General features: G+C 39.5%; 1 protein-coding gene and 1 long non-coding RNA gene across 2 annotated transcripts in view; both read right to left on the reverse strand.

Moving 5' to 3' along the window:
- LOC130851629 (uncharacterized) overlaps positions 1 to 12,925 on the reverse strand; it is a 45,344-nt gene extending 32,419 nt beyond the window's left edge. The window contains exons 1-2 of the long non-coding RNA XR_009053235.1: positions 12,636 to 12,925; positions 5,958 to 6,097 (exon numbers count right to left, since the gene is read on the reverse strand). This is a non-coding gene — a long non-coding RNA (uncharacterized LOC130851629). The remainder of the gene's footprint in view (positions 1 to 5,957; positions 6,098 to 12,635) is intronic.
- Positions 12,926 to 20,403: 7,478 nt separating this feature from the next.
- Positions 20,404 to 26,948, reverse strand: LOC130852454 (hyaluronidase PH-20-like). Its single transcript, XM_057733501.1, is given in 3 exon segments — positions 20,404 to 21,018; positions 25,383 to 25,472; positions 25,949 to 26,948. Coding segments are annotated over 3 exon segments (1,662 nt in total). The 5' UTR covers positions 26,906 to 26,948.
- Positions 26,949 to 27,209: the final 261 nt, after the last annotated feature.

Here is a 27,209-nt window from a genome sequence, read left to right on the forward strand (position 1 = left end):
AGCACTTAATGTGTGCTCTACCACTAAAATCCACTACATTTACAGAATTTGGGGAGTTTGAGAAGAACTAGAAATACAATTAAAGGGACTTTCCTGGTGATGCAGCGGTTAAGAATCCGCTTGCCAATGCAGGGGACATGGTTTCAATCCCTGATCTGGGAAGATCCCTTATGCTGTGGAACAATTAAGCCCGTATGCCACAACTACTGAGCCTGTGCTCTAGAGCCCACGAGCCACAACTATTGAGCCTACATGCTGCAACTACTGAAGCCCTTGTGCCTAGAGCCCATGCTCTGCAACAAGAGAAGCCACCGCAAGAAGTGTATCTATAACTGATTCACTTTGCTGAACAGCAGAAACTAAATAACACTGTAAATCAACTATACTCCAAAATGTTTTTTAAATAAAAACTAAAAAAACACAACAAAGAAAATAAAAAAACAGTTGTCCTTGATTCTGATATTATGTTCAACCTAACTTTTAGTTTAAAATACCCTCCAAAGCAAAGAATTATCCATTCCAAAATATCAATAGTGCCAAGGCACAACAACCCTAATATATAGCTGTTGAAATACTACTCATGGAGGTTTCACCCTCATGACCAAATTACCTCACAAAGGCACCACCTCCTGATACCATCACGTTGAGGGTAGGATTTCAACATATGAATTTGGGGGAGAGGAGACACAAATATTGAGTCCATTACAGCTGGTAAGAATACCCCTCTTACTTCAGAAGCTATCTACCCTAGTATTCTTACATATGGTGTGGACAAAACTGACCCATCTTCTTCTCCAGGTGCACGATGCAAACTTACTAGCCAGAACACTGCAAAACTCCATGCTACAGTGATTAATTAAGTAAAATGATGCTCAGCAGAGTAATGAGAACCAGACCTAAGACTTTTGCTCTAGTTGTGGGAAAAGAGGAATTTGCTTGTGTGTTTTCCCCTGGAATTACTGCTAAACTGGTAGGTGATAAGTCCTGGAGCTGCAGGGAGCCAGCACACTGAGAGAGTCTACCCAAGAATCACAGCTACACAGAACAAAGCTGAAAGGTAGAGAATAAAGGGCTGAGACCTACTGACATCAATGAATGACAGATCCAGCTAAGCCTTAAGAGGTCTATCTTGAACTTGTCAGTTAATAGACCCAGTTCTCCCTCTCTCTCTCCCTTCTCCTTCTCCTCCTTCTCCTTCTTCTTTTCTTTACATAAGCTAGTTGCACTTAGGTTCTGACACCTGCAGTCAAGAGTCTCTTTTAGCAAAAATATTTTGAGGCAACAAAAGGCATACACAATACAATTATTTAAGAGAAAATCAGAACCAGATATAGGAGGGCCAAATAAGCCAATCCTAAGTTAACACAGTTCAACGTTTTCCAATGTATGATATATGTACTACTGGTAGTGTATGATGATTTTAAGCACTACAGAAATAATTTATTTTGTCAGTTTAATAATATGTTTCTGTGGATTAAAATATTAATAGCTGGCATAACAAATCCAAGTGTTCTTTTAATATACATTTGTTTAATAAAAACTAGTTTGATTAAAATTAGAATATAAATTCTTCTGGAAGTATGAGGATATGGCAAACATCATGAAGTGCAAGTGTCTGAAATTTTGAAAGTGTTGAAATAGTTGACACAATAGCATCAAATTTTGCTCTGAGTATCTGAGCAGCCTGAGGTGGGGCAGGTGGGGTTGGGGAGGTGTGGAAAGAAATACATTATTTTACAACTATCATTAGAAAAGAGAAATTGTACCAATGCTTCTGGAGAGCTTATTCTCTGTAACTAAATTCCAAAAGAAAATTTCTTATAGAGAGACTATTAACTTACATTACTTAAGAAAAATACCCTGAACAATATTTTTATCATCAGTATAAAAGTGAATTCATAATACTTTTTCTTACAACAATCTTCTATTAAAGTCAAGAGTTTTTACGCTATAACGTAGTGCATTTGATTCTATAAAAGGCCTAACTTAATGTAGTACAAACATGCAGCCTCCCAGGGATCTAACTTAATGCAAAAATAAAAGTTAGGTTATCTAGGGGTTCGATGGAGAGCATTTTCATTGAAAACTTTTCAAAATCTCACTTCTCACTGGGTTTTGAGAGTAGTTAACAAAAAATTACGGTTTATGCTGTCTGAGGTGGTTTTCTACATTTGTATAACACAGAAGGACTGATGTCCTACATTGCTAATTGAGGACAGACTCAGATGCTTTCAAAATCAAGAGAACAAAAGGCAACTATTATTGATGACAAAAAGAAAAGGCTTTTGTAATTCAAAGAGTTCTGTAGGACTACAATTAGGAACCCTCTTATAATAGGTAAGATACCAACATAATGTCCCTCAGAACAGAATGTAAGGTATTAGAAAAGCAAATTTAGGAGGCCTTTTCAATTAGGAACTATAGGAATAGAAGCTGAGAGTGGGAAACCTAAAAATCTATTTGTTGAAGAAAGAATAAGTATTATAACAGAACAGCAGCAACAGGCAAATGAGAGAAGCGTCAGGAATTGGCTTGGAAACATATCTTCATAGGAAATTAAAACAGCTTCAGGAAGAGTAAAGCGATAAAAAATGAAACCTGACCTAACAGAAGAGAGTGATGGAACACATCCAGAGAATGAAGCTCCTTGGGACAATGTTTTGCTTTACTAAGGAAGCAGGATGACTATATTGTTTTCTCTTTTCAGGTATGAAATAGTTTTAATCATAGCCTTGGTTTAAATAAATATGAAGACTAAAGATAAAGACATGAACTGTTTTTGTAGTGAATTAGTTGAGGAAATGCTGACGCTAGAAAGATGGACTACAAAAGCAGTTATTCCTTTAAGCCTTCCTTTCTGATAATTTAAACATTTATTTTTTCTTTTACTTGTGTAAATCTTTGCAAGAAAAACTATTTCAGTATCATACATTACTTCTTAGAAATTTATGGAAACTAAGAAGGGAATTAAAGGCAAAATATTAGAGTAAGAGACAGTAAGTCCCTTTCTTACCATATTTCCCATAGAATTAACAGATACCCAATATTGTCTTCAGAGCAGCCATGTCTCCACCTAATGATTACATTTTAAACCCTGACTTGCAAAACTCCCTAACGTGTTGTATCCCCAACAATTCTATACGGTCACTGTCGCTGTGACAATTCATTTTCTTTATTTATCACTTGTAGCTTTCTTAACTGAAAAGAAATAAAAGGCAAGAGCTCCCAGAAAAACGAATGTCCAGTTTGCCATGAGAAATTGACAAGTTATTTTCGTTAACACATACTTTGAATGGTGAATAAAATGTCCACAATGATTAGCTTCTAAGTCTTTAATGATGCATTTTTGCAGTAGAAATATATTCAGACAGATTATTGTTTAAATATAATACATAATTCCTGGCCAATCCAGTACTAGTATAGAATGTATTTCTATCATTCAGAGTCATTGCCACCTTCAAAATAAATTCTTGTTTTCTTTGCCTAAGAGAGTGTTACGTATCAGGAGTGTCAAAGAAAAGCAAGTAAGATTAGAGACGAAGTTGATATCTGGCAAGAGACCTCCCAATGAAAATAGGAGAATTTTAAAGGAACTTACCTGGCTGCAGAGGGTGGCTTCAGCATTTACATCCTGATGAGTGAGAACAGAAATCTCACCTGTGATTCAAAAATTTTGCATTGGGAAGGCCAGGATTATTTAGAAGAAAAGGAGATTGAGAACTACAAGGATCTGAAGTAGTTTCTTAGAACTCTGAACAGTCCTCCTTTAGTTTTTCCTCCCTTCCTTTCTTTCCTCTTTTCCCTTTCATGTTTCTCCCACTTTTCAGTCAACCAATACTTATTGAGAATCTGTGCTAGGCAGTGGGGGACCATGTAACTAAAAAATACACATATATGGGGTCTTATGTGTATAAAAATACAGGTTCCATCACCTTAGAGTCAAGTGAGGAAACAAATACATACAAATAAGTTTAATTCATTTCAAGCTGTAGCTGAATTGCATGCAGGTTTCAGTGTGGGCACAGAAGGGAAAGGGACACCTTACCCAGGAAATTCAGAAAAGGCTTCACAAAAGTGGTAAATACTTGACCTGATTGTTGAAGGAGAACTTGACACACAGACACCCTTAGGGAAACAGGAGAGAGGACATTCCAAGGGGAGGGAATCAGGTGTGAGAAATGTGGCCTGTTGAAGCAACTCCAAGCCCTGAAGGAGTGTAAAGCGTGAGGGGTTGGATGCAGGGGGAGGAGTTACCAAAGCATGAGGCTGAATAAGTTGGGAGGGACAGATACTGAAGGGCCTTATCTATCTGAGTTAGGGGCTTACATCTTACCCTGTTAGGTAATGAAGAACCTCTGAAGAATTTTTTAGGGAGGGTTAACATGATTGGCTTCTCACTTGCTGGCAGAAATGTATAGGATGAACTGGGGGCACAGCAGTGAACTTAAAACAAGGAGACTAGGAAGACAGTCAATGATGGTCTGATTTGGGACATGGGCAGAAGAGATGAAAAAGAGGTGATGATAGAGAGTGAATAGGAGGTAAAATTGATACGCTATAGAGACCAGAGATGAGAGGACAGGGACAGTGTGAGGGACAGGAGGACAGGATGGTTTTGAAGTTTCCAACTGGAAAAAAGTACACAGCAGTGTTATTCACTAAGACAAGAAAACACTGGAAGGAGAAAGATTTGCAACAAAGATCATGAGTTTGAATTCATGCATGCTGGCTTTAAGGAGCTTATCAATTGGAGCTATAGATCTAGACTAAATCCAGTGGTGCTTGGAGAGCCTGAGGAAGATAAGACTGCAATTTGTAGGAACCTGCATGAAAGCAGGAATCTGTGACAGGGAGACACATTCTTCCTACTTGTGTCAGAACATTATAATCTGGGTGCACATAGAGACACCATCATTCTGTAGATGAGTCATCATACCAAGTCAGTTTTGATGCTTATTAGAGCTTCCCTGTTTCTTTGCTTCAGCATCCTAGACTAATTGAACATAATGTAAACATACAAGGTTTCAGTACAAAGAGTATCCAGGTGAAAAAGAAGTACCAGTATTCCACTGTCTTTATCTTCCTAACCATCTTAAAGGAGGAAAAATGGAAATGTGAGAAAGAAAATATGTAACTTAATTTTAAAACAACTTGCTCAAATTAGTTTAAAATGTTATCTTAGTCAAGGATCTTTTAGTTGCAGGTAATAGACAGGAGGCAGGAGGGAAGGGGGCAGGCCACAACCATTAAAAGAATGACACAGCCCTTGAGGATAGGACAAACTGGTTGAAACCAACTAATCCCAACATGGTGGGAGATTTGACTTCCAGTAGACCTTGAGCCTCATTACACACTCACTGTAACACATTAACATGCTAAACGACACACCTACAGGTGCTATGACCATTCTGAGGCCAATCATCAAAGGCCAAAAAATGGGCGGTGGCCCAATTCCTACAAATCCCCACCCCTCCTCCAAAAGAATTGGAATAATCCTCCCACTCCTTAGCCTATGGAATTACCCAGCCCATAAAAACTGCCCCTGCAGCCTAGGGCGTTTCTCACCTTCTGAGAAGGTCCACATTCTATCTGTGGAGTGTGTATCTCCCAGGGCCGTCTCACTTTCTGAGAGGGACACCATTCTGCATATGGAATGAATATCTCTCCAAATAAACCTGCTTTCACTTTACTACGCCTCGTTCTTGAATTCTTTCCTGCACGAAGCCAAGGACCCTCATTTGGAGGGCTGTCCCAGGGACTCACCCGAGACCTGGGATATAACCATCCCCTAGTGCTCCATTTTCCTGCAACATCTTTTCAAGAAGATGGTCTTCTCCCCCTCCCCACTTTTCCTTTGATTATAAAAATGCAGCCCATTTAGTTCTCGGGGCAGAGCCCTCTTGCCAGCCCGCCTGAATCCTTTACAAGCATCCTATTTTAATAAATCGACTTCTTACCTATCACTTTCCCTCTTGCTGAATTCCTTCTGTGCCAAGACATGAAGAAACTGAGCTTCATTAAGTCCTGAGATGAGTTATGGTTTTCAGTTGGAAGATTGTGGGTTTGCGTGCCATCTGAGTTGCACTTTCAGAAAACTCTGGAATAAACCAAAGAAAAGGAATTGATATAGGACAATGGAGAATCCAGGAAGAAGAACTGATACTGGGCCTCAACTAGGAACTGGAAAGCTAGCAGGGATGCAGGCTTCTCTTCCTTTTATCTGCCTCTCTAGAGATCACGTGATCTCCCATCTTTGTTTCTTTCTTTAAGTCTGCTTCATTCTGATTTCTCTCTGCAAATTGCCTTCTCTTCTTTCATGAACACAGCAGAGTATGGCCACCCTGCATTCCTCGCATTTATATGTCCTTAGTTTATGCAGTTAGCATGTACTAACATCTAGAATGTATGACCCCCAGATCTCTGGAAACAAATTTGTTGGCCAGATGAGATTAGATATTTAGCCCTGCTGTTATATATATTATTTCAATTTTACTCCCTGCAACAATCTCATGAGATAGGTATGATCTCCATTTTACAGATGAGAAAACTGAGATACAGTGAAATAATATGACCACTGTAGAGTTGGCCTTCACCTAGGTCTGTCCGACTATAATGACTGCATTATTTTGATTATATTATGCTGCCTATCAATGACATTTTCAGACACATTTAATCAATAGCAGTTGCTAAATAACAAACCAAATATATCCACATATTCTCTTACACTTTTTTGCCTTTTCCATTTTTAGGCACTGGTGAATGAGGAGTTTGAACTAATAATTGCTAAGGTCCCTTGATTCCCAACAAAGAATAAGGAACTTATTCTAACATGACCACTGACTTTGGCTAAGTTATTTGAGTGTTCAATGTTTTTCCTCAACTACTTAAAACAAACAAACAAACAAAAAACCTAATATTAACTTCTGAGCCATGAGGAATTGAGAGGCATGACTGATTTAACAATTATTTAGTATTACACAATCTTGTTTTGAATATAAATGATACATATTAGAGAGAGAATTCCATGAAACCATGGTTACAAACTACCCATTCCTTTCTACTGAGGTAATTAAAAGTAGGATATTTATGCTCATGGGATTGTAATTCTTATCACCCTCTCTTAGATGCAGGCTTATAATTAGGCTTACAGCTTCATTTTTATACCACCAAAAGGTTGTTTGTAATAATGAAAAAAAAATATTGTTTATCTTCTCTTTTGCACTGCCTTTTTACTCATTACTTTTTAAAAAGCTGGATGTCTCTTCCCATGAGACTGACTATTCAATTTTAAGTTGAAAAGGACCTTAGGAATCATTAATTCATTCCCTTCATTTCACAAAGCAGTAAGAAGCATACAGAAGTTGAGCAACTTTACTAAGATTACATGGCTAGTTAATATCAGAACTCAGATTAGAACAGCTAATCTCTCTGCCCTAGCAGCTGTTTTGCCAGATGTGAATAATGAAGATATTGTGTCTACAGAGTCTACACTGTCTAGGCCTCAAACTGACAGGAATATATCCCAGTGGTTTTTATAATTCTCTCCCAAAAAAGGAATGGAATTCAGATACAGTCTGACATATAATGCTATGTGTCATATGCTGGGGAGGGGAGGAAGGTGGTTGTCAGTGCAGGTACATTTAATCCTCTGGACGTCCTCATGAAGGTCCGTCCATCAAAATTGCCAGGAAGGCTCTTTGAATCATAGACTGATGAGGCCCATCCCCAGCATTTCTGATTCAGTTTCTGGTTCAACGTGGTGCCTGAGATCTTGCATTTCTGACGAGTTCCCAAGTGATGCTACTGGTCGGGGGAAGCACATTTTGAGAACTACTGGTCTATCTCCCCAGGACCTTAGGGATGGCCAGTCTACTGCATTTTGTTCTGCTTCTTGTTTTCACTCCAGTATTTTCTTTCAGAGTTGCTTTCCCAGACCAAGTCAATCTTGATTTACTGTTCTGGCAACTGTATTAAGCTAATAACCATTACTCCCGCAAATCCGTAACAATATACCCTATATTTCTCCTCTCAGACTGGGACGCTGGATACCTACCTCTGCTTAGGAAAAAAAAAAATCATTTCCTGCTCTGGACTTGCATTAGTTTGCTGGTCATCTAAGGTGGAGGCTATTCCTGCCCACTGCTGTTAGCCACAGCCCCTCTAACTGCTCCCAGTTGGTTGTTGTTGATTTCTGCAGACTGTATTTTCTCTTTCTGTATTTTCTCTCCAAAGGCTCTCAGAATATCACATACTTAGTACTGTGTGGCAGAGTTTGTGAGGACTCTAAGTTTTCTTGATTTGATTTCAGAGCATGTATGGCTATCTTTGTACCTCATGAAAAATATTCATATATGTGCCTTGGATCAGAAGTGTAGACCCTGTTAAACTATCAGCCATTTGTGAGATTAGAATAAGACATCTGATGTACAAGATCTCAAAAGTTTTACTTGCTATCTATATTTTTCTAGGGGGGAAGTCACTAAGGACTGTATACTACCCAAGCAAGAGAAAAACCAAGATAGTTAACACAGGATCCAAGAATCAGAGGGCCCAACACAGAAGAGGTGAAAGGAAATCCCAGACAACAGGCATGTAGTCAAGAGAGCAACAGTCTGCATTAACACAGGATGCTGAAGGGCCCTGGGAGACAGGCCTCTGATTAAAACAAACAAACAAAAACAACATAAGTATATCTAGTAGATTCCTGATGCATTTGATTACATGGAAAACAGTGTGAGGAGATAATTTTATATTTGTTAAAGAATATGGAAGAAATGAAACAATTAAAAAAAAGAAATTTTGAGGAAATCATTGAGGGGAAAATAAACCCCACAACGTTAAAGCCATACAAGACTCCAAATATCGTAATGTAAATACCAAAAGAAGCAGTTCAGAGTGGATGACTCTGGTAGGAGCAAATGGGGGAAGAGAAGGAAGCATGGACCTTCTGGGTTTTGCTGTTGTTAGAAGCTTTGTAGTATCATTTTATTTTTGAAATTATGTCAATGTATCACCTTTAATAAAGCTAAAGATTGATTTTTGAAAGTTATATGTATTTGCAACATGTACAAATACTGAATGTTATACACCTGAAACTAATGTTATACGTTAATTATATCTCAATTTAAAAAAATAAAGAAAATAAATAAGCCTAGATTTCAACTCTGAAATGGAAAATGAACTACTAATAAACCTGAAGTAGAAAAGAATAAAAAAAGTGAACATAAAATTATCAAATAGAAATAACAAACTTGATTAAAATAACAACCAAAAAATTATATGGTACAAGAGTCCATATCCTTCACCTCAATACTTTCAGTGAGGTGACAAATGGGGATTCATGGCATCTTCAAATCATCACAAGTAGCCAAACTGCCTACTTATCCATAGGGTACACCAACCTTGAGCACATTATCATAAAGAAGCCAATGCTGTCCCCCTCTCATCTGGAATAATCCAACTGAGAACTATTGAGTATTCATTAAAGTTAAAGAGCAGGGGCAAAAAGCCAACCAACCAACTAACCAACCAAACAAACAAAAAACAAAAAAAACAGTAAGCAGTTTCATGGGAACTGTAACACACATAGGTCTTCAAATCATTTCTTGAATAAAGGTATGTATTAGGTATGTGGAGACTAGTGGTAGTGGCCATATAGTGTTAGTAACTATCATACTTAAAATTTTGAGGAAATGTTAAATCTTTTAGCTTGAGACAAAAGCCTATGGTCATGATAATTTTTCATCCTCATGTCTAAAGAGTCAGAGGGCAGAGAGTCAGAAAATTGCATTTAGAAGTAGATAAGATGTCAAAAATTTCCTGAAAGAAAAAAAAATCAATTAAAACGTAAAGAGTCTAGGCTAACAAGAGGTTGTGAAAGGACTGGAACCCAGTAGTCCCCAGCATGGGATGGATTCTTCAACTCACAGCTACTGTCCATTCATCTATGCTCCTATAGCTTCTTTTTTCACAGTCCTTCTCCACATCTCTCTCTCCCATCTTCAAAACAGTTTGGTAGTCTACAAGGTTTAAAGGCTGGCATTCTGGCATAAAAATTGCTATCTTTCAGTTTTTATTAATTAGAAACTAATATGATTCTGTCTCTACATTTATAGTTCTAAAAAGTTTTATAATTTCAGCATACTGGGACACATGTAACCTATGTGGCATAATATACAGCCTAACTAGAAATTCTGATAGCAAAGAAATTATGCCTCAAATTCACTACCACACATTTGAAGAGTTCCATAGAGACCCAAATATGAAGGACAGTTTTTGAAGTACCATGCTTAGATACAACAAAAATAAAAATACACATTTCAACTCAACGCTTGTTCCATTAGCTAAGGGAAGGCAGAGCAGACTACAGACAACCATGGTCAATGACAGGACAAATCGTATTTGAGTGAACACTCCTATCAGGTACTTTACACATGCTATCTTGGTAATTTTTATAACTTTGAAGTAGGTTTAATTATCTCTGTGTATCCTACACCTTTATTAAATAGAAATTACAGTAAAACTTTGGATTGCGAGTAACTTGTTCTGTGAGTTTTCCGCAAGATGAGCAAACATTTCTAATAAATTTAAATTTGATAAACACATGACGTCTTGCAATAACGAGTAGTACATGATGCCAAATGTCACATGATCACAACTTAGCCAATGGAGCTGACCACCGATGAACTGACAGATCTGCATCACGAGCAAGAGCGAGAGGTTATGGAGGAGATCTCCCCTGCAGAGGAGGAGGAGAAAAAGGTGGAGGAATCCCTCACTTCAAATGAGATTAGGGAGATGTGTAACATGTGGGAAACAGTGCAGAATTCTGTAGGAAAGCACCACGTGAATAAGGCTGTAGCAGTGTGAGCGATGAATATGTTTAATGACAATGCAATGTCACATTTCCACAAAAACCTCAAAAGGAGGCAAAAGCAAGTGGCATTGGATAGATTCCTTGATAAAGTTGCATGAAAAGAAAGATTCCATTGAGCCAATAGATAGCAGTGATTCCATTAGTGATAGTGAAAGTCCTCCTACACAATAACCCTCCTCTCTCTTGCCTCCCTCACACCAGCCATGAAGCTTTTAAAAGGTAAGTTCAGGTTAATTTGTTTATTTTTCTTTATATTTTGTATTTTCTTTATTATTTTGTATTATGTTACTGTATTGTAATCATTTTTATATGAATATTCTGGGGTTGTGGAATGAATCATCTGAGTTTCCATTATTTCTTATGTGGAAATTCACTTCGATACGCAAGTGCTTTGGATTACAAACATGTTTCCAGAATGAATTATGCTCGCAAACCATGGTTTTAGTGTATTTTCATTTTATAGATCAGGAAACAAACTCAGAATAGCAACTTGGCCAAAGTCCATAAGATTACAATGACAGAACAAGAACTCCAACTTAGGCCTATCTGAAGCCTATACTTCTGTTACTATCCTGATTCACAGCTCTGAAAATATTGCAGCTCCATCCTCAAGTCTTTGTATTGCTTTCCACTGTCACTGTGGCCTTAATTTATAGGAACCTCACTTTTGATACGAGTCAAACTGATTCAGAGTTTGACTAAGTTAAATTCTAGGTTTATCTTCTTAGCGCTAAAATTCAGGGGCAACTCCTGGTTTATATTTCTACTATTGCCTTTCTAAACCTAATTATTTCACAAAAAGGCTGCCTTTTTTTTTTTTTTTTTTTTCTTTTATGGTACTTTTACCTTGATTCTTTTTTTTTGCCTGTTTTTTAAAATCACTTTTTTCCCTAACATTATGAATCAAGATTAACTTTTATATATCCATCTTTTAAGTGAGGACTCCTAAGACTATATGATCTGTTTTTCCTTTTAGATTTATTACTATGTAGCTAATTTCATTAATGGCAGCTTTCATTTTAATTTTTTATAATATTTTTAAAGGGTATTGATAATGGTTTAGCAATCTGTTTAATATATCCAAGATTTGTACTGGGAGCTTTCAAAAATGTTAAAAACAAACAGTTTTACCAAATTTTACTTGGCACAAGATAAATGTCCTAAGTTTAATATAGGTGACTTTTTAATTTTAACTGAATTAATAAGCAAGCATATGGCAAAGTTTATGCGATAAATGCTAATTTGTTTAAAGTGGAGATGCTTATTCTATAATTCACAGCAGTGGTGGGTATTATTTATCATTTACATATTCCAAAACTTGGTGTTAAGACAGCTGTCTAGTATTTAATTTACTGAACAAAGGGGGTTATCCTACGTAGCTTTCAATATTCTGAGGCACACCAAAAAAAAAAAAAAATTCCTGAGATTTACTACTCCTAAGGATAAAATCAGATGATGTATTTTCCTAGGTGACATCCCTAAATAGGCACATTCATTTTGCATAAAAAGAAAAGAAGGTCTTTGGGGCTCGAGAGAAAGAAAAAGACGAGAAGGGGGAAAAATATTCTTCAATTCACAAAACGGGGGGGGGGGGGTAAATGTGTAGTGGACTCTTAGGAAAATGTTACAAATACATTTATCCTACACAACACACGAGCGGGCGGCAGAAATCTTTTCTAAGTGCGTTTGCTCTTTTGGAACATCCACCTGCAAGATCTCTCTCTCACAGTCTGGACAAACTCTGAGAAACCGTAGGCACCTGCGGCTCTGACGACACCGGCGAGGAGCACCGAGGAGCGCGTCCCTTCTCCCATTTTCAGTCTCCAAATTCCGACCTTTCTGACAAGCGGTATTGAACGTCAGGCTGTCGCGCCCCAGAAATAAGCTTTCCGGGGAGAGTGATCTGGGTCTGCACGGACGCTCCGCAAAGGTGTGCGTCCACAGAAGAGGGACGGACAGCTCGGCCGCGGAGACCAGCCGCCTCCTCTCTCCAGGCCTCTGCGGCCGCCCGGCGACACCCGAGGAACAAGCCTAGACGCCCGAGCCCGCGTCGCACCCGCAGCCCAGCATCCAACGGCGCTGCCGGCGCCTCGGCCGGAAGGGGGCGTGGCGTCGGGCTGGAGCGGCGAAGGCCGCCGCGGCGTGGGGGGTGGGGGTTCCTCCGGGGGCCGCCCCGCAGCCGCGCGTTTCCGGCGCGCTCCCCCGCGTCTTGCGTCCTGTGGTCGCGCCCGTCCCCGCTGCCATGTTGGATTGTGCGGCCGCCGCCGCCGCCGCCGCCGCAGGAGGGTTGGAGGAGGAGTTGGGAGTTTAGCGCAGTGGCCGGAGGGCGAGGACAACGACCGTCCGGCCGGAGCCTGCCCCGGCGGGAGCTGGGAGCCTCCCCTGGGCAGCGCGGCCCACCGTCGGCTCCTCCTTCCGAGGCCTCCTCCCCGCGCCGGAGGAGCGGCGAGATGCTGCGCCTCTAGCTCCCTTCCTCCCGCCCCTGTCCCCGCGAAGGAGAACGAGCGCTCGTCCACTCGCCGGAGGAGACGGCCCTGGCCTCCCTGCCCCGCGGGCGAAGCCATGAGCTCCGGCCAGCAGCAGCCGCCGCCGCCGCGGAGGGTCACCAACGTGGGGTCCCTGCTGCTCACCCCGCAGGAGAACGAGTCCCTCTTCACCTTCCTCGGCAAGAAATGTGTGGTCAGTGGCCGAGACCCGCGCCGCCACCCGCGACCTTACCTGCCGAGCCCGGGCAGGGGGGCCGGGACGTGGGAGTGGGGAAGGAGGCGGGAGCGGCGCGTGGAGGGGCGGGCTGCCGGCCGGGCCTCCCGCCGGCCCTGGCCCCGCGTCGGCCCCCGGGCCCGGCTTCCCGGGTGCGGGCTGCGCGGGGCGCAGGGACTTGTCAGCTCCGCAGGCCTGCCTTGGAGCCCGGCTCGGCCGGCCCCGGGCCCGTGCCCCTTGCTGCTGGTGCAGACTCTGCTGTCAGGTCTCTGGGGGGAGTTCTTCTTGCGCGAGCTGCTTGATCGCAGTAGCTGGGCCCTGGGCTGGCCTTTGCGTCTCCGCCTACGGCCCTGATGTGGGGGCACCTTCCTTCACAGTGCCAGAGGTCTCAGGAGTGGGTAGGTCGGGGGCCGAAGGCTAGATGTGAGTGAAGCGGACTGTAAGGTGGTTTTTTAATCTCCGTGGAGGGTCTCAGGAGGGAATGAAGTCGAGTGCATGGGTTCAGAGCGAGGGCAGGAAAGGCTACTGCTCCCCATTGCAGAGAAACGAGGTGTATTTCTCGGCAGTGTCTCCCGGGCCTGGTTTTTTCTCTTTTCTCCACTGTTTTTTGGTGTTCTGGGTTTGGTGTTTTGGGGTTTTGTGTGTGTGTTTGGTTGTTTTGTTTTGCATTGGTGGGAGATGCTGCTCCCCCACAAGCAAGCGCAGGGGAACCGCAGTCTCCGGCAGTTCGTGGCCTTTTGGGGTCTGAGAATGGCTCTGAGGTTGCTGCTGTGCGGCCTGTTCCCACCCCAGATGGCCGGTTGGGAGCAAGCAGTTCTGCTGTGGGAAGGGGAATGTGTGTTGTTGACGGAAGCATTCATTACGTCGGCTGCTGGCCCTTCTGGGGGTGGGGAGGTTCTGGTCTGTGGGGTAGGCCTTGTCAGGCTGCATCTTCCTGAGGTGGCTGGGCTGAACTGAGGGTGAGATTGTTGAAACGCTGTTTGGGTCCCTTTCTCCGGGCTTTCCTGCTTAACACTTGCAGAGTAGGTGCCACTGGAACCCCGGGAAATGTCAACAGAGCTTGTACCTTTTACAGTTTTTCTTGGTAGTGTTAAATGTGTTTTACCAGACTACACCTGCGTGTTTTCGAAGTTAGGATTAGACAGGTTCTGGGAAGTTACCAGATTAATTGTTAACTTTCTAGGGTTTACCCTTTGTATCCTGTGCCGTCCAGTAGAAGATTGAATCATTACATTCAGTTCAGATGTGTTTCATGTTTCAGAACTTAGACCTGATTAGAAGAATAAAATGAGGGGGTGGCTTAAAATGAGAATTTTGGGAGCAACTGTAAAGATAGTCAAGCCTCTACTACCCCCACCACTTTTTAAGCCAATGAGACAACTGAGCCGGTGAGCCCTAAGTCACACAGCCATTTAGTAAGGTAACCAGAACTAGAGAGCCAGGGCTGCTGATGCCCACTCTGTTGTGCTTTCCACTACATCATGTTGCGTTAGAAGAGTTTTTTTCTTCCTTGCTTTGGTTTATTTAAAAGTGGTGTTAAAGAAATAACTTCTTTTTTTCACCAGAAACTGATATAATTAAAGTATAACACTCTAAAAGCAGCACTAGTTTTTGCATACTTTCAACTTAGGAAAATGTCCAGCACTTTGAAAGTGACATTATCTGCAAATGAAAAAATTTTTTAAAAATTTTTTGGGTTTACTGCTTTTGCTGTGTAATGTGTATCAGAAAGGAAGTAGTTGTACTCTCTGTTACATACCAGACCCATTAACTCTAGGCAGGAAGGACATTACATTTATACGCAAGTATACTGACTAATTGCTCTGTGTTTACCTGTAATGTTGACTGGTTTCAAAAAAAATGACAGATGTGGGAGAATACAGCGATAGTAGAAAATGAATTTCTGTGGTTTAGAACCACACTGTTATTGTTACCTGCTCTTGTGGTATGAAATGGTTGCAAAGATTAACTTTAATATTTGAAGTCTCCAATTATTGGAGAGTGAAAAAAATGTTAATTTTCTGAAACTATCTTTTTTTTTACCTTTTTCTGACTATGCATTTTTTATACAGTACTAAAATACATTGTCTCATTAAAAGAAAAAGCAATGAGATTTATAGTTTAGAGCAAATTTTTTAAGCAAGACGTGTTCAGAGCTCTATCTAAGAATTCGTGAAATGATGCAGAAGTAGTTATAGTCCCAGTTCTCAAGGAGTTTCATTTCTTCTTTCACTCAACAAATATGTATTGAGTAACTAAGTGTTGAGGTCAAAATCAGGGTTGATGCCTGCCCTCAGGGAGCTTACTGTATCTAAAAAGAGAAACAAATGTGTGAACTGCAGAGTACTAGTACTTCAGAGTGATGGGTAAGAGGCTGCATGTCACAATGGAAAATATCCCGGCTTTGTAATCAGCAAATAGGGGTTTAAACTCACATGGTCACTTTGGACAAGTTCCTTAAGTCCCCTGTCATAGAATTGGTTTTCTCATCTCTAAAACAGGAATACTGTCTTGTGGGGTGGTTGTGTGGATTAAAAGGACGATACATATGCTATTATTTTTATAAAGGTTTGGGAGATCAAAAGAAGGGTGAGTAAAAGCTTGGCCACCACCTGAATATTTAAGATTAGTAGGTATAGTCATCATCGGCTGTGCAAGTCCCTTGCAGTCAGCCCTGCATAGCCAGAGATTTGGGGGGCTGACTGTACCCCCCAGCTTGATGAGAGGTCAGGGGCCCTACTAATAGTATGTTATGGAGCAGGAAGGTTTCTGCTTGGGTGCTCACGTTTAGATATGCTTTGGAATCATTGGGGAGATTATTACAAATGCATATGGCTAGGCCAGATTCCTAGATAATATTCAAATTCAGTGGATCTGAGGTGGCACGTGGGCATTTCTGTTTTTAGCAAGCTTAATGCAAGGCTCTAACTTATATTACAGTTTAAGAACGACTACTGAAATCCACTGTTTTCTAATAGGGTAATCCTGAAGCACATTGTAAATGTTAATAGGTTTTCCCTCAATCTTTGGTCCATATTCTGTGAGTTAAGGTTAAATTAAGTTAACCTCTTTCAGGACAGCATTTCTCTAATCCCTTAAGGTAACAGTGTGTATTTCATAAATACTGATGTAAGAGAAAGATGCAGTTAAGGAAGTATTACGCTAGTTAGTAGGGAACCACGAGATCAGATTTGACTTTTAGAAAGTTTGAGAAGAAAGGTGGAGGCACTCTGTTATAGAAGGTGGATTGAGGGTTGTGAGATTAGAGGCAGAGGAGATCAATTATGTGTTTACAGCCATCTCCGTGAAATAAAGCAGTGCTAGTGGGATCTAGGACAAGAAGATGCCAGTAGGATTTCATCCCTTTAGATAGAGGGCATGAAGGAAGGGAACTGGGAAAGAGGCAGGTATAAAACCATCAGCAAAAAAAGTGTGCAGAAACATGCATGGGTCACTAGATGTAAATATGCCCAGATGTTAATGAAACTCTAGGTTGGTGGTTGTTTTCATGGAGGAGGTGAATCTTCAATAAATCTATAGTTTTACCACAGTATTTAAAAATAGATTTAGAGAAAGTTGAGGTTTCATTTAAAGTTATATTTAAGTTTTATGTGAGCCTTCATTAAAAATATGAAGACCCCCAAGAAAACAGACCTGTGTATTTTAATGCTAAGTTGGATGAGGAGTGGGCAGTGGCAGAGAAATATGATAGGTTAAGGAATATGAGGTAATTGTAGGAAACGGGGGGAAACAGCAAGTCCTGTTGGCTAGGGTCTTCTTGGCATCCCTTTGTCTTCAGAGAAAAAGCTGCTGCTTTCCTCTGGGTCCACAGAGGACACCTTTCACATGAGGCTTTTATGGTTTGTTTTGGGTGAGAAGGGTGGGGTGGGCAGGTGAGGGAGTTAAAGTGAGCTTCCTGCTGCTGCTGTTTTCTCAAAACTCCTTCAGCTTGAAATATTCAATTACCGAGGTGCCATGTTGGGGTAGTGTGTCCTGAACCCCATAGGGACTATAGAGATGCTCTCTAGTTGCCTGGTACCTGGCCCTGGGATGATTAAGGCAGAGGAATATTGCCTCCTGGGGTGTACAGGCCAGGTAGAGGAAGTAGGACTCGGGTTGGTTAGTTTTCATATCAAATAGCATGCCTTTTGCTATCTCTAAAAAGTGCCTAGCCCTGGGAGGGGTAATCCCTTACCTGCCAGAAAGGTGTTTTAAGATGGCAAAACATCCAAATATGCGGAAAATAAAAAAATATAATTATTACTGTTATTATTAAACAGGAATTTAAGAGTTGGATTATTTTCAACATGTATCCAAAGAAACAGAGAAGAGTCTCGGGGAGCATTTCCAAAGTCAAAAATAATTTTAAATGAAGTGTTTCAAAATAGATATCTTTCTGACAAAGAAAAAAGATGCATTCATTACATGGTAGCTAACGAACTGAATTAGAAACACATGAAATTCACTTTAAGTCACTATAAGTTAATTATATTCAGTAGTCATTGCTATGGCTTTTCAGCTTTGTATTGAGCAGCTATTCTGTGCCAGGAATTGTGCTATTGTCATAGGATCCCAGCACATGGTTGTGCCTTCACTAAGCTCATCTGGGAGTGGGATAGGAAGACTACAGGCCAGAAATCACTCTTAACATTGCAGTGTGAAGTTACATGGCAAGTAAATGTCTTCACAGTCCTCAAATATCTAGTCACACAATAGTAGTATGTGCCTGACTGTGTTCTTCTTAGTAGTCAGTTAGACACCTTCTGAAGATCAGTTAATTTTCCAGCAGCCAATTTATTAAGAAATTTGAGAAATTAACTTCTTTTATTGCTACTACACCACCAAATAAAGGTCAGCATTTTGGAAATATTTCTTGCTTCGTGGCCTCCTGCTCTTCCTTTTGTCCTGTATACTCCTGTGTGTTGTCATTTTCCTGTTAGTTATTTTTGTGTTAGCATAGTGTTTGTATAGATTAAGAATTCAACAATTAATTTTCCTAAGTGGATATATTTATCCAAAGTTCATTTCCAAGAACTTTTTTTTTAACACCACTTCTCATGTCTTCATTACTATTTAATAAATACCCTTAAATCATTTTTCATCATCTCTTAATGAGTGTCTGTTTTTCCCACAGTATTGAATATATCTACACAATAAATCCAGTGGTCTACTGTATATCTATTCTCCTTTCAAATTCACTTTCAAACATATATGCTCTCTAAAAACTTTGGAACTGAGTCCTCTGCTCTATCAGGGAGACAGGTTTTGTATGATACTTGAGAGTTTGTAGATGCCATCTGCATGTAACAAACTAATTTCATATCTTTTGAAACTAAATTACTCAGTTCCTTTTGTACTCTGTGTTAATTAGATGAACATGTGTTCTTACAGCGCTTCAATTTTTATACTTTATGTATGTGCCACATTCTGTGGACAATTTCTCTTCACATGCTTAGCAGCCCCATCAGTGTGCAAGTTCATGAAGAGCAGGGATACTGTACTATTCTCTTTGTACCTCAGATACAAGCATGATCCCTGCAAAAATACTTGATCTAAATGCAAACACAACTTTACCCCTACAAACCTAAGCATATACAAAGTTGTGTATTCCATAAAATATTCCTGCCAAGTTTCTTTTTCTATGTAGTGGCCTCTTTTCTTACAGGGTTCGTGGCCAAGTCTGCCATGATGTTAGTCTACTGTTTGATGTTCCACCCACCAACAGCAATACAAGCATCTTCCATACCCAATAAAAACATATCCACCCCTTTTCCACAGACATTTACTGTGTTATTTCTAAGGCCAAATGCTTTCCATGTATTGTTTTATTCAATACTCTCAAGAACCCTAAAAAGTATATATTATTGCCTTTTTATTAGGATAGAAGCTGAGCCAAGTTAACTTTCTCAGGTTCATGTAGCTAGTCAATGTTGGAAGCTGGGATCTGCCTTTATAACTGCCCAACTCCAAAATCCATGCCTTTTCCAATTCGCCGTGCTGTCTCCATCCTACCACATGACAGCTATTGATGTATCCTAAGGAAACTAGTCCATAGGTAGTGTCCTTTCCAGATCGTTATCAAATTGTCTCTTTTTGTGGCCTACTTATGAAAGCATGGCTTTGACAGTAGAATCGTAATTGGAGCAAAGACTGAAGGACAGAACTAAGGAAAAGGGCAGCAGCATCAGTTCAAGAGGATCCAAGTGGTGACAACTCCCACACTTAAAATTCTTTAGTGGCTCCCCATTGGCTTTTATTGTCCAACAAATATTTAGTGGGCATCTACTAAGTCTCAGATGCTATTCATTACACTGTGGATACAGCAGTAGGAAAAACAGACCAACACCTGTCCATATGATGCTTACCTTATGGGAATGTATTGGGAAGTAAAAATAGAGAAATATATCATGCTGTGATATATATGTATGGGGGGAAAAAATGAGGCAGGTCCACAAGTTTGGGAGCATCTTCCTTGTAAAGTCCACACTTCTTAGTGTGCTTTACAAAAGCCTTAAGTAGTATCAGTGGATTTAGTAATAACACTGCCCTGTGATTTTGAAAATTAAATGTGCTAGTCACAATTCTTTGTTTCTCAATCAGTAATAATTTCAATTTGATCATGAAAAAGCAGTCTTTGCTCAAAATATTAAAATACTGTCTTGGCCATGACTTGATTCACATTTCAAATATGAAACTTTAAATATATAGGTAATAGCACTTGCTTAAAAATAAATCTAAGCTAGCGAAACTTTTAAATATAAAAATGTAAAAAATATAAAAATACAAAGCATGTAGACAGGAAATCTAATAAGCACTGAATTTATACTTTAATAGGTTTCATTTTTCTTATTTTGAATATGTAACTGATTGGAAGTGTTTTTCCAGTTAATCCTGTAGCAGCCCCTTTGGGTGTTGTTGGAGAGGTCTTCCACTGAACACCTGATTTTGAGGCACCCAAGGGGATCTTTCCCAGGAACTCATGGAGACACTGTGGCAGTTGGTGTGGAGGATGAGATGCTGCTGGAAGTGGCAGTAGACATTTCTTTCCAGCTAGAAGAATGGTCACTGGGTTGTAAGTTTAGAAAGCCATCGGCACAAACATCTTCAGCAATACATACATTAATAGTATGAATGTTTTTTATATCAAATCTCTTCTTACAGCGGACATTGGCATAACAACTGCAATAAAAGTTTTTGGAAAATTGTTGCAAGTCTTCAAATGTGGGTTTCCCAGGTACTGTGTATTTCCCACCTTTCCCAGTTTGAATAGAAAAATGCATTGGGTTCAGGTGAAGATAGTCGCTTGAATTCCAGTATTTCCTTATACACACCCCTCGCTCCTGGCAGAGCACTTGGCTACACATTTTGGCTGCTAGTGTGACATTGATTAAGTAAGGATTCAGTGTAGTCTTCATGTAATTGCCTAGGTTCATGCAAGATTGCTGTAAAATTATAAGATCAGATTATTGAGATCGAAGTTAGTTCATATGTGAATTAATTCACTACATTAAGCACGTTGTAAAGAAGCACACACAAAAGAGTAAGAGGTAGGAGATATTTTATCTTTTTTGCTTTAACAAGCAAGACTATTCCAACTTTTTTTTTTGGTGACATTTGTAAGTAAGTTTCACATACCATTTCGTGTCACAAAGTAATTGACCAGTTGAGGTTTAATATACCCTAACCTTGTTCTTCCTCAATAATTCATAAACTAATGGATGTGGAAGGGGCAGAATGGTACTGTGGGGGCGGGGAGATTAGAGGTTGGGCTCTGGAGTCCATCTGCCCAGATTGGAGTCTCAGTTCCATTACTGGCTAGCTGTGTGATCTTGGGAATCTCTTACACTTTCTAAGTCTTAATTTCTTATTGGGGCAACCTTGGAGAAAAATCCTGGCTATGCTTCAGCTTCATCATCATAAAATAAGGATAATTATAGCACATACTTCATAGGGTTGTTGTGAAGATGAAAAGATACAATGTGTGTAAATGTGCTAAGCACAGGGCCCAGCATGTCATTGGTTAGTCCTCAATGTATAAATAATATGAAGTGTAAATAAATGTAATAGGTATCATATTTGTCAGACAAGTTTAGGCATTGATAAAAGTGGTTTCTAAATTGTTAGCTCAGAACAAACAGGTTCAACCAAGTATACTTTATATTAAATGTTATGTATAATTCAAGTATGGGTGAATTATGACAGCTCTTTTACAAATACGCTCATTTGGCAGAGTATGAGTGATGAGTAACTAAAATGATTTATCTTGAAAGTGATACTTTCTAAAACTTTATGCTTAAAAAAAAACAATAAAACTTTATGCTTTTCAAAACATAGAAGGTAGTTGCTTTCTTTCACCATCAACAGTTCCATTGAGTGAGTTGGCCATGCTCGTCCTTCATTAAGATTAAAGGAAGTGGTGGTGGTAGGTCAGCAGGCAAGTTGAGGAACCTCAGCAGCTTCCACTTGAATCTATTTCTTGTTACCTTCCTTGAGATGATGCTATTGATGGTAGGCAGAATAAGGGCCCTGCAAGGATGCCCATGGAACCTGTGACTGTGTTACTATCCTTGGCAAAAGGGACTCTCCAGATGTGATTAAGGGCATGGATCTTGAGATGGGGAGGTTATCCTGGATGGGCTCAATCTAATCACAAGTCTTTAAGAATGTAGAAACTTTTTCAGCTTGGATTTTAGAAATGAGTTGGATGAAGGAAGACAAATTCAAAGGTAAGGGAGACTCAACCTGGCGTTGCTGGCTTTGAAGATAGAGAAGGCCAAAACGCAAAGAATGTGGTGACCTCTACAAGCTGGAAATCGCCTTAGCCACAGCCAGCCAGAAAATAGAGATCTTGATGCTACAAACACAAGAAAATGAATTCTGCCGACAAGCCAAATAGGCAAATGAGGGTCTTTCTGCTGACTTCTTGATTTTAGTGTATTAAGGTCCATGTTGGACTTCTGAACTGCTGAACTGTAAGATTACTGAACTGATAATTTTCTACTGTTTAAACCACTATTTGCTATAATTTTGATGGTAGCAATATGATAGAAAACCTCTTCTTAATGCTCAATAGCTTTACATGGTGTTTAGAATACAATTCGACTTCTCTCAACTTGTATACAGCCTGATGGGGTGTAACCTCTCCTTCCCCTTGTACAGCTCTCCCTCATCCACTCAGCCTCAGATGTACTAGTTGTTTCGCAAGGGTGGCAGGTTCCTTTCAAACTGTCCTTTCTGTTCCCTCTGCCCGGAATGCTCTTTCCTCTCATTTTTAACATGGTTGACTCCATCTTGTTATTCAGATTGCAGCTTTAATTAGACAAACCCTATCTACTTTCTCACATCTCTCTATTTTAATTATCTGCATAGAACTTATCACATCAAGTATTTTTGTTGTTTTGTATTGTTTCTATCCCTCCAACTTTAACATAAGTTTCATGAAGGCAGGGGCTTTGTCAGTATTCTTCAACACAGTATCACCAGTGTCAGGGATGTATGGAGAATTTATACCAAGATCAGATGACACCGGAGTTGTCTACAGAGACAAGAACTAGGTAGGAAGAGGAGTAAAAGGATGAGAATGTTTTGACAATCATCAGCCTACACAGGCTGCGGTCTTTGAAAGGATCTAAAACTGGCTCTCTGAGAGATAAAGTCTGGTTTATTGCATTTGTCAATACCCATGGTGTAAATACTCCTACCACGGCCAATTTTAAGGTACCAGCCTAACATCACTGAGTGCAGAACTGGGCATCAAGTACCCTACCATTATGGTAGTATGGTATGAAGTAGCACAGCATTACATAATATGATTTCCACTTATAGAGATACAATAGATGTAAATAACCTCAAAAGTATAGATAATAGGAAAATAAAGTAAATAATTGATATATTTTGAGTATTTATTACTTTTATTTTTAACATACTTAATTTTATTCTGAGCTTTTATAATTTAAATTTTAATAATGGCTTTGTTTAACAAACTGTTCACAAGATCTCTGAATATTTAACAATCAGGTCTCATGAGCTGGAGCCAGTAGAAGCTGGCTGTGTCAAACCATTGTGTCTAATAAGACGGAATGGAAGGAAATGGTTTGCCTACATTTGATAACAATTGTTTTAAATTAATTCAGTCATTGCAAGTAAACCTGCAATTACCATTTTCTCAAGTTGTCAGTGAACCAGAGGAAACACAACAAGTGATCCATGATTCTGTTGATTTCAAATGACATAGAAAAAAGGGGAAGTAATGATAGAATTAACAGGCAAAAAGACATAAATTGGGGAAGGTAGCAGAAATAGAACAGAGTCAACGGGGAACAATTTCAAGGCAGTGTCATTAAGTAGGATAACATCATATTAAAGTTGAAGGACTGTCCCTGTATGAATAATACTGAAATTGATTTGAGAGTCACGGTAGAGAAGAATGTGAATCTAACATTAAAGTGCAATTTAAAAAAAAGTGTGACAAATAGTGTATCATGTCATCCGACTAATTGGGGAATGCCTGATTCATTCCTCAACAGAGTAAACGTGGAGCTCTCAGTTCTGAAAATTTTAAAGAAAGGAAATAGTATGGGGAACCTATAAATGGTTCCATTGTAGACTTAACAGGATCCTTGAGAAAGGATTTTATAGATTTGAGAATACAACTAATAAAAATTAGGAATATTCTTAGGAGAAATGTAATTCTTAAATAATTTTCAGATGTATAAAAGATTCTGCAAAAGAGGCATATACCTTCTTCTGAACTTATAGTTTATATTATTTCCCTTTACTGGTGATCAAACCAGAGATAATAGAATCTACCAAATAGGTAGGAGGGCTCAGATTACGTTAAAAAAATTTCACAAAGTTAAGTGCCTTTATAAATTAAGGGCAAATATGGCTAGTCTATCTGAAGGACAAGATATCAAAAGATCTCTTCTGGTCTTAGCGTATAAGGTCTGTTCTCTGTAGATTCTAGGATAAGACCTCTGGGCCAAGAGCTTCATTAGACATTCTCCATGGCACCTGCGTCATTAGTATTTCCACATCCATCAGAGAAGGAAAAGGTCAGCTCCAACTCAGCAGTGCCCATGTGACAGCTTTTACTCATACTTTGAGTTGAGAAGATTGAGGTGAAGGATAAAGACCTGATATAGAGAATTAAAAAAGGATGAAAATAAAGGAAGGATTAGGATTAGGTCCTGATAGTTAAAGGCTTTTTGAAGTAAAGAAAATGCTTTAGGAGAAAGTGAATACAATTTATACAGAACAAAATAAACATTTTTTTCCTGATAAAACAAGTTTAACTTAAAATTTTACTTAAAATGGACACTATTAAGTATAACCTTTGGAAAATAAAAAATGGTTCGTTTTCCTCTCCCTTAAGGAAACTTTGAACAATTAATAATATTTAAGTGCTTAATACACATTAATTGGGTGAATGAAAGAATGAGTGAATGCATATTGACTAGCTGAGCTCTTTTGAGAAGTGACACAGCACACTATAGTAGAAAAAACACCAAACACCACACAATTCCTTATTATGGACTATACTCAAGATTGTACTCCTTTTTTTGCTACGTTTTAGCCACGTTAGCCTAGAGAGTTTCAGATAATCTCACCAAATTTCTGTTTCCTCACTAGAAAATAGCCATAAAAACACAACCACAGAAATGAAAGATTGTTTTAGTCACTATCAATTGAGCACCTACTACTTTGTGCCAAACATAGTGCTTATTTTATTACTCAATCCCACAGCAATCCTCAAAAACATTAAAAGTAGAAATGTTTTCATTTATTTCCTATCAATTCAACTTACCCTGGTTAGGCTTAAATTGAGACTTCCCCACATTATAATTCCAGAGGCACCTAGAGCAACGGTCTCACCAATTGTATTCACAAGGTCACCCTGGCAAAGGTGATAGAAAGAGTTAACAAGGAGGAGTAAAAGGGAAGTGTTATTTATAGGACAGTAACACCAAAGCCAAGAATCCTGACCCAACAATAATTAAGTATTTCACCACTGTTTATTTCTATCGTTTATGCCACCACTGCCCTACTATAACAAAAATACAGATTTTCTGCTATTATTTTAATTACTTCTATTGGCAAGAGAGCTGGCCTGTTAAAGAAAAAAATTAAAGGAACTGTGATAATACATTGTCTTACTACCCAATTCTCCATGCCTGCTAAGATATTAATTATATGATTACATTAAAAATGAATGTTATTTTACATTTATATAATGATGCAGAACTACCTGAATGCATATTCCTAAGTTATTAAAAACTAAATTTCACTGCCTTCAAAAATGATGTTCAGTTCCACTAAACACCATTTGTGGACAATATTCCATACATAGCCTTCTTACCTTGATTTTCTTACCTGAGAAAGGAATTGCAGAGACACATCAGTGAAAACCGGACGGGCATATACAAAAATTGGAAGTGGACTTTTATCACTGGCTACTTTAGACATCCGAATGGCTTCCTGGACACGATTACGAACAAAGAGGGCAGCTTGTGGAGAAGATTTTAACTTGCTATTCAAATAAATGGATGGGAAAAGGGCAGTGCTTTCCTTCCACAACCAGTCGAGTGCATCATTTCTTCTTTTCTCTATATCCAAGCAACTTCCATTGTAACTACGTTGTTTATAGTTATGATTGTAACAATCAGGAAAAAGATAATAACCCCATAAGTGATTTGGTCGAAGTGATTTTCCCAGTTTTAAAGTCTCTTGCATGAAACTCTTTGCTGCCTTTTCAAAATCCACTTTCGCTATCTTGGCAGCCTCTGTGAAGGTAAGTTGTATATTTTGTTGCAGAACCGACTCAACAGACTGATCCCTGTAAATGTCTTTTGGTTTCCAGTTTCTCGCCCAGATAGGCCTCCAGTTTTCCCAGTCAATGACAGCCAAGCCCACGTTGTCAATTGGCATGTAACGGGAAATGTCTTTTTTAGCTTTGTCCAAATGCTCTTTTAAGGATCCCATCTGGGGGATTCCTCCATGCACACTTTTGCCTGTTCTTTCATCTATGTGAGGGTAGTAACCAAGTCTATCAGCATAAAATAATGTAATAAATTGTCCTGTGACATCTTTTTGGGGGGTTGCTACTGCAGAGAAGAGGCTTAGATCTGGAGGCATGTCAAACTTTTTAGCACAACGGTCAGTTGGGGCATTCCAGGCCCAGAAGAAAGAAGTATTTGCAATAAGAGGGGGTGCTTTGAAATCCAGGGTCAAACAACATGGAACCAGAAGGAAGGTGAATACTGCCTGTGGTCCTCCATTGGACCGAACCAAGCTCCTAAAGGAGATATACTGGCGCCTTAGCACTCCCATTGCAAAGAGCAATGACTGTGAAAAGCACTTGTTTCTCCTACACCCTTTGCTTTATCTAATATTTGATGCAAGATATGAACAGAAGAGAGCGTGAAATGAAGCCACTTTGATGGATAAAGTGGTATAATGATGATTTACATTTAAATACTATTCTTCTTGCTTCATGTTTTAGGAATGTTTTGCAAGTTGCTTCATCTGTAACCGAAAAAGAAAAAAAGAAAGAAATGTAGAATGTATTGTTACACTACATTTCCGTATCAGAGATTGTAAGCTTTACCAAGTTCTCAACTTCAAGTGCAGGGGG

Source organism: Hippopotamus amphibius, chromosome 4, assembly GCF_030028045.1.
Source record: "Hippopotamus amphibius kiboko isolate mHipAmp2 chromosome 4, mHipAmp2.hap2, whole genome shotgun sequence".
In the NCBI taxonomy this organism is placed as follows: Eukaryota; Metazoa; Chordata; class Mammalia; order Artiodactyla; family Hippopotamidae; genus Hippopotamus; species Hippopotamus amphibius.